This window comes from Lolium perenne, chromosome 1, assembly GCF_019359855.2.
Source record: "Lolium perenne isolate Kyuss_39 chromosome 1, Kyuss_2.0, whole genome shotgun sequence".
In the NCBI taxonomy this organism is placed as follows: domain Eukaryota; kingdom Viridiplantae; phylum Streptophyta; class Magnoliopsida; order Poales; family Poaceae; genus Lolium; species Lolium perenne.
The window spans coordinates 76,805,889-76,813,897 of record NC_067244.2 but is presented as its reverse complement, the minus strand read 5'-3'; the positions used below and the strand labels follow the sequence as shown (position 1 = coordinate 76,813,897).

At 49.6% G+C, this 8,009-nt stretch overlaps 1 protein-coding gene across 1 annotated transcript; it reads right to left on the bottom strand.

The window, feature by feature from the left end:
• Window positions 1-5,543: 5,543 nt before the first annotated feature.
• On the bottom strand, window positions 5,544-6,425 carry LOC127331548 (uncharacterized). The gene has a single exon (XM_071822355.1). The coding sequence runs from the start codon at window positions 6,420-6,422 to the stop codon at window positions 5,544-5,546; it is 879 nt and encodes a 292-aa protein (XP_071678456.1). The 5' UTR covers window positions 6,423-6,425.
• Window positions 6,426-8,009: the final 1,584 nt, after the last annotated feature.

The window sequence follows — 8,009 nt, the reverse complement described above, 5'->3', positions numbered from 1 at the left end:
GACGGTGGTAGTAGAATGGGGGAAGATGAAGCTGAAGAAGAGCTCATTTTCGATGAGCCGATTTTTGATGACCCGGATGACGATTTGGGTCGGGCCATTCTTGATGCGAAGATGAACTGCGGAAATGAAAAGGAGAGGTTGAAGTTGGAGAAAATGTTAGAGGATCACAACAAACTGTTGTACCCAAATTGCGAAAATGGTCAGAAAAAGCTGGGTACCACGCTGGAATTGCTGCAGTGGAAGGCAGAGAATGGTACTTCTGAGAAGGGCTTTGAAGAGGTGCTGTATATACTCAAGAAGATGCTTCCGGGGGAGACCGTGTTGCCGTCTAGCCCGTACGAGGCTAAGGAGGGTGTCTGCCCTCTAGGATTAGAGGTGCAAAAGATACATGCATGCATCAATGACCGCATCCTCTACCGCGGGAGTACGAGAATTTGAATGCATGCCCGGTATGTAGTGCATTGAGGTATAAGATCAGGCGAGATGACCCCGGCGATGTTGAGGGTGAGTCCACCCCCGTGAAGAGGGTTCCTGCGAAGGTGATGTGGTATGCTCCTATAATACCACGGTTGAAACGTTTGTTCCGTAACAAAGAGCATGCCAAGTTGTTGCGATGGCACAAAGAGGACCGTAAGAAAGATGTGATGCTGAGACACCCCGCCGACGGGTCGCGGTGGAGAAAAATCGACAGAGAGTTCAAGTCATTTTCAGATGACGCAAGGAACTTAAGATTTGGTCTAAGTACGAGATGGCTTTAATCCTTTCGGGAGCAGAGCTCCACTATAGCACCTGGCCGGTGACTCTATGTATCTATAACCTTCCTCCTTGGTTGTGCATGAAGCGGAAGTTCATTATGATGCCGTTGCTCATCCAGGGCCCGAAGCAACCCGGCAACGACATTGATGTGTACCTGAGGCCATTGGTTGAAGAACTTTTAGAGTTGTGGCGTGACGAAGGTGTACCTGTGTGGGATGAGCACGAACAAAAGGAATTTAACCTACGAGCGTTGTTATTTGTAACCATCAATGATTGGCCTGCTCTTGGTAACATTTCAGGGCAGTCAAACAAGGGATACAATGCATGCACACACTGTTTAGGTGAGACTCGATAGTATTTATTTGGGAAACAAGAATGTGTACCGGGGCATCGTCGATTTCTTCCAAAACAACATCACGTAAGAAAGAGAGGAAAGCATTTCGGAGGTGAGGCGGATAACCGAACCAAGCCTACCCGCCCTAATGGGGAAGTTATATATGATATGGTCAAGGATTTAGAAGTGATCTTTGGAAAGGGTCCACGGACAATCTGTTCCGCATGATGTTGACGGACACGTACCCATGTGGAAGAAGAAGTCGATATTTTGGGAGCTACCCTACTGGAAATTCTTAGAGGTTCACTCTGCAATCGACGTGATGCACGTGACGAAAAATCTTTGCGTGAACCTGCTAAACTTCTTGGGCGTGTATGGGAAGACAAAAGATACACCGGATGCACGGCAGGACCAGCAAAGTATCCACGAAGGAAACAACCTGAATCCGAGAGAAGTATCAAGGTCCTGCCGCCTATGCTCTTACCAAAGAGGAGAAGGAGATCTTTTTTGAAGTCCTGAGTAGCATCAAGGTCCCGTCTGGCTTCTCGTCGAATATAAAGGGAATAATAAACATGTCGGAGAAAAAGTTTCAAAACCTAAAGTCTCATGACTGCCACGTGATTATGACACAATTACTTCCGGTTGCATTGAGGGGCTTCGCCGGAAAATGTTCGAGTACCCATTGTGAAGCTATGTGCGTTCCTCAATGCAATTTCTCGAAGGTGATCAATCCACTTACTCTACAAAATTTACGAAGGATGTGGTCCAATGTCTAGTCAGCTTCGAGTTGGTGTTCCCACCATCCTTCTTCAATATTATGACACATCTCCTAGTTCACCTGGTCGAAGAGATTGGCGTTCTCGGTCCTGTATTTCTACACAACATGTTCCCCTTTGAGAGATTCATGGGAGTCTTAAAGAAGTACGTTCATAACCGTGCTAGGCCGGAAGGAAGCATCTCCAAGGGCTATGGAACAGAGGAGGTCATTGAGTTTTGTGTTGACTTTATTCCTGACCTTAAGCCGATCGGTGTTCCTGAATCGCGCTATGAGGGGAGACTGCGTGGAAAAGGCACGCTAGGAAAGAAATCAGCAACGTGTATGGACGGACATTCTTTCACTCAAGCACACTACAGTTCTACTTAATTCCATCTTGGTGGCTCCGTACAAAGAGGAACACAAGGAGATCTTACGCTCTAAATACCCGGAGCAACGTGAAGATTGGATTGATGGAGAACACATGAAGACTTTCGGCGGTTGGTTGCAAACACGTCTCATGAATGTCACCGATGACGAGCAGCTGTACTTGTTGGCCAAGCAACCATCTTCTACTATATCGACTTTTCAAGGGTACGAGATTAATGGGAACACATTTTACACTTTCGCCCAAGACAAAAAGAGCACCAACCAAAACAAAGGTGTCCGCTTTGATGCGAGAAGATGGCAATGGGAACAAGGTCACATATTATGGGTACATAGAGGAGATATGGGAACTTGACTATGGACCTAATTTCAAGGTCCCTTTGTTCCGGTGTAAATGGTTCAACCTGAAAGACGGGGTACAGGTAGACCCGCAGTACGGAATGACTACAGTGGATTTCAAGAATCTTGGGTACGACACCGAACCATTCGTCCTAGCCAGTGAAGTGGCTCAGGTTTTTTATGTGAAGGATATGTCTAGCAAACCGAAAAAAAGGAAAGAAAGGCAAGAGGACACATCATACGATGAGCCAAAGCGGCACATAGTTCTTTCAGGAAAAAGAAACATCGTGGGAGTAGAGGACAAGACAGACATGTCAGAAGATTATAATAAGTTTGACGATATTCCACCCTTCAAGGTAAAAATTGACCCAAGCATCATCTTAAACAATGAAGATTGTCCATGGTTGCGTCGCAGTAAGAAGAAAGGGAAACGAGCGAAGAAAACTCAGAAGACTAGCTAGCTACATATAGGGATCATAACTTGTGTATCTCAATATGGAAATCACTTTTGTGTAATGATGTTACCGTATGTAAGATATTAACAATGGAGATGGTTGGCTTGTTTTACTAGTTAAGTCACGCGGGCTTGCAGGGAAATTTTTCCGAGGCGGAACTTCCGAATATGCCATATATAGGGCATGTGCACCAAGGGCATATTCGAGAAGTTCCGCCACGGGAGATTTCCCAACCCTTTCCGCAACATTGTTAGAGGAGATGGAGTCTTCCACGGGCTTGCAGGAAAAAAATTCCGAGGCGGAACTTCCGAATATGCCATATATAGGGCATGTGCACCAAGGGCATATTCGAGAAGTTCCGCCACGGGAGATTTCCCAACCCTTTCCGCAACATTGTTAGAGGAGATGGAGTCTTCCACGGGCTTGCAGGAAAAAAATTCCGAGGCGGAACTTCCGAAGATGCCATAGGGCGTGTGCACCAAGGGCATCTTCGACAAGTTCCGCCACGGGAGATTTCCCAACCCTTTCCCCAACATTTGTTAGAGGAGATGGAGTCTTCCACGGGCTTGCAGGTAATTTTTTCCGAGGCGGAACTTCCGAAGATGCCATAGGGCGTGTGCACCAAGGGCATCTTCGACAAGTTCCGCCACGGGAGATTTCCCAACCCTTTCCTCCATCCATGGTGATGAAACTCTCCATCCATGTTGGCTTGTTGAGCTGCTTCCCATGGTGTATCGATGCTCCTTTTATAGGCCGAGCGTCCTTATCCTGCCGACAGCTTTAGTACCGGTTGTAGACACGAACCGGTACTAAAGGTTACCCACGCGTCCTTATCCCACCGACAGAGCGTCGTGCGCTACATACTTTATCTCATCGAGCAGGGCGTCCTTATCCTGCCGACAGCTTTAGTACCGGTTGCACCCACCAACCGGTACTAAAGGTTACCCACGCGTCCTTATCCTGCCGACAGCTTTAGTACCGGTTGCACCCACCAACCGGTACTAAAGGTTACCCACGCGTCCTTATCCCACCGACAGGCAGTCGTGCGCTACATACTTTATCTCATCGAGCAGGGCGTCCTTATCCCGCCGACAGCTTTAGTACCGGTTGCACCCACCAACCGGTACTAAAGGTTTGCCTCGATCTGTCTTCCCGCCTATTTTCTTCCCGCGCTTTCCACCGGTTCCCGCCTCTGTCTTCCCGCCATTTTTTCACTATATATATGTAGGCTTGGCCACCATTTACATATCACATCTAGACTCATATCTGCAAACCTCATCATTCTCTCCCATGGCTTCCATCGCATCTCTAACCCCCCGGGAGGCGGAGGCGCTTTGCGCCTCGAACTACCCCTGCCCGCCGGGCTACCGCGTCCCGACCGGCTGGTTGCTAAGCGTCGGAGGCGTACCGGTCCCTCCAGTCCCTCTAGGTGTGGCGCGCGAGATGGCCATCACGAACCACTACTACTTCGAGCTCACGCCAGAGCAGCGGAGGAATCCCCAGTGGCATCCCGACTACAGCCCGACTTGGGAAAGCTTCTTCATCAATCGGCGTGAGAGGGCGCTTGCCAGGCACGAGGAGGGCGGCCCGCCTCCTCCGAACTTCAACGAGGCCGGCCGTCGGCTGTGGTGGCGCGGCCGGACTCTCCAGGGCGTCATGGCCTACCGTGGCCCCCGCCTGCGCTACCCTCAGTCCCAGCCCACGCGTGCTCACCCGCCGACGTTCGAGTACCGCGACCCCGATGCCAGCGACGATGATGACGGCGACTACGACGACTACAGTGGCGAGTACTACGAGCTAGGCGGGAGTATGACTGAATGACTCCCCAGTAGAATTTGGTCATGTATCTTTAATTTTCAGTTAAGCTATGTACTTTTAATTCGAGTTCAATCGTAATAAAATTTCATTCCCGCCCTTTCTTTTCCCGCGCGGCGTCGTGGCCGGAAAGTTTCCCGCGCGACGTCGGGCGGGAAAGTTTCCTGTGCGGACGGCGTCGTGGCGAGAGTAAAGAAAAGAAATAGAATAGAGAAAAGAAATAGAAAAGAAATAGAAAAGAAAAACAAAAGCAATAGAAAAAATAAATAGAAAAGAAAAAAACATAAAAGAAAAGAAAGAAGAAACAGAAAACAAAATAAATAGAAAAGAAATATAAAAGAAAAGAAACACAAAAGAAAGGGGAACGAAAATGAAAAGAAAAGAAATAGAAAATGAAAAGAAATAGAAAATGAAAAGAAATAGAAAATGAGAAGAAAAGAAAAGAAACACAAAATAAAAGGAAAAAGAAACAGAAAAGAAAGAAGAAAACAGAAAAGAAAAAAGAAACAAGAAAAAGAAAAGAAAACAAAGAAAAGAAAAGAAAACAGCAAAAGAAAAGAAAACAAAAAAATACCTTTGGTACCGGTTGGTATCACCAACCGGTACGAAAGGTCTTTCGTACCGGTTGGTGGTACCAACCGGTACGAAAGGGTCTTCTCCCTGTATTAGACTTAGCCGCGCGGAATTTTTTCCCCAAATCCCCTCACACGCACAGAGACGACCGCGCCGCGCCGCTCCTCGCCGTCGCCGTCATCGACGCACGCTCCTCGATCGCCGTCGCCGTCGCAGCCTCGCCGTCGCCGACGCAGCCTCGCCGTCGGCCGCCGCCCGCACCTCTCCGCGCGCGCCTCTGCAGGTATGTGCGCCGCCCGGCCCCGTCGCCTCGCTCCCTCCCCTTCTCCCGGCGCCGTTGCCACAACGGCCGCCGCCGCCGCCGCCGCCTACGCCGCAGCGCGGCCTCCTCCACCTCGCCACCGCCGCTACGCCGCACCAATGGAGGAGCGCACACGGCTGCGTGCGATGCCGCGTGCGGCGACGCCCTCAACCGCGGCCGCCCACCACCCTGTTCGACGTAATGACGCGAGAGGGTTGGCGATGGAGAAGGGCGGCGCGGAGAGCGCGGTGGCGGCGCCGGCATCATGGCCATGACGGTGTCGAAGTCGGCGAGGTCGAGGGAGGCGAGCGGGGGCCGCGCCAGGGAGCCCAGGATGCCGGCGTTGTTGAACATGATGTCCAGGTTGCCGTGGCGGGACACGGCGAGGTCCACGGCCGCGGCGACCTGCGCCTCGTCGGTGACGTCGCAGCGGGTGTAGGATGCCGAGTCGGCGCCGAGCTTGGCCGCCAGGGCGTGACCAAGGTCGTCCTGGACGTCGGCGAGGACGACCTTGGCGCCGTTTTTGACGAACTCCTCGGCCGTGGCCTTGCCGATGCCGCTGGCTCCACCGGTGATCACGGCCACCTTCCCGGCCAGCCGCTGGGAGTTCAGGGCCGTGGAGTAGCCACGGTTGCCGGCGAAGCCGCGTGGCATGGCCGGCCCAGCGCGGCTCTTTCCCCTTAGGACGATGTGCATCGCTCGCAACATCTCGCCGGTTGATTGGCCTCCTGAGAACGATGGGTGAAGTGTGAAGCGCGCGGGAGTATGTCGACTGAATCAAGTGCAATGGCGCAGGCCTTAATTGGCCACATGTTGCGCGCGGTCTCCTTGTCTCATACTACTATTATGGACCATGCATCGCTCGCTCGTCCAGCGATGACCGCAGCGGCGTGTCATTATTTTGGAGTAGAGTGATACGCGGTTCAGGTCTGGTTCGCGCGCTTGCTCCGGATGCCTGGATGCAACCCTGCCCCCTCACGCATCGGCTTAAACCAAAACCCTTTTTTATTTCTTTTTGTTGTTTCTAAAAATTTGAAATCTGGATACTTTTCAAAGTATTTAAAACTACACTTTGCACAAACTTTATATCTTATTGCATCAGAAAAACATGAGGATTTCAAATATCGTCATGCCATGCATCATTGACATCATCTCTAGTTCGGCCAAATTAAAATTGCAACAAGAACTAAATGCTATGTGAGGGTGTTCCACTATTTCTTGCTATATTCGAACACCCCACTTAATTTTGCTATGTATGAAACCCTTGCACACTCTTCTAATCTGTTACATGATCATTACATGATGAATGAAATACAATTGCTTTCTTAATTTTGCAGTGACATTGAGGTATGGAGGACGGCACCTTCGTCCGAGTTGAGGAGGGGAAGAAGCGGTGCAGCAATTGATCTATGAGAGTGCCCGTGGTCCGGAACCCGACGATGGAGATGACAACGATTTCCAAGACTTTCTGAATGATTTCGGCGAGGGACTTGAGTCTGAACAAATTAGAAGAGACAACGAAGTGTCCATCACAAACTACTGCGAGGTGTATATCTATGTATCAATTAGTCTATATGTTCATCCCTAGATGCATTCATTTATTTGTATTGCACTTATTAACGAATAATTTTTTTGTTTTAGCCTTCTGGATCATCGAGCAAGTCTGTTAGATCAAAACGAGGCCCGACGCGGGTGCTAAAGGGCGAGGGCAGGTTAGCCCTCACGGCATTCAAGGATAATGGTGAACCAGAGGAGCCCAAGGAGTTTTGCCGCAAATTTACAAGTCAATCCGGAGTTATTGTTAGGGACCATGTACCGATCAGCATTCAAGAGTGGCATAAGCCGAAGAACCCGGAGAGTGGTGCTAGTTATGTCAACGACAAGATGAAAAAATTTCTTTGGGACACGCTACTGACAAAGTTCAGCCTACCGGAAGACATGACGGAAGGCCAGAAGAATAAAGTCAAGGAATGGACATGGAAGAAGATGGCCATACAATTCCAGAGCTTCAAGAAAATTTATGGGACAAATATAAGAATGAAGATCCAAGATTCGATGATAATCTAGTGAAGATAAAAGATCACTGGGCCGCATTTAAGGAGTATAAGAAATCGTCTAAGTTTGTGTCCCGATCGAAGAAAAATACCGAAAATGCTGCAAAGAAGAAACTTCCGCATCATTTGGGGTCAGGTGGCTACAAGAGTGCCATTCCGAAGTGGACAGCGTTTGAGAATAAACTGATGGATCATGGAATCACTCCACAGACATGGGACTGGCCCGAACGGTCCAAGTTCT

Excerpts from the sequence above, each read along its gene's own strand:
- LOC127331548 (XM_071822355.1), bottom strand. The coding sequence starts at position 6,422 with ATGTTGCGAGCGATGCACATCGTCCTAAGGGGAAAGAGCCGCGCTGGG.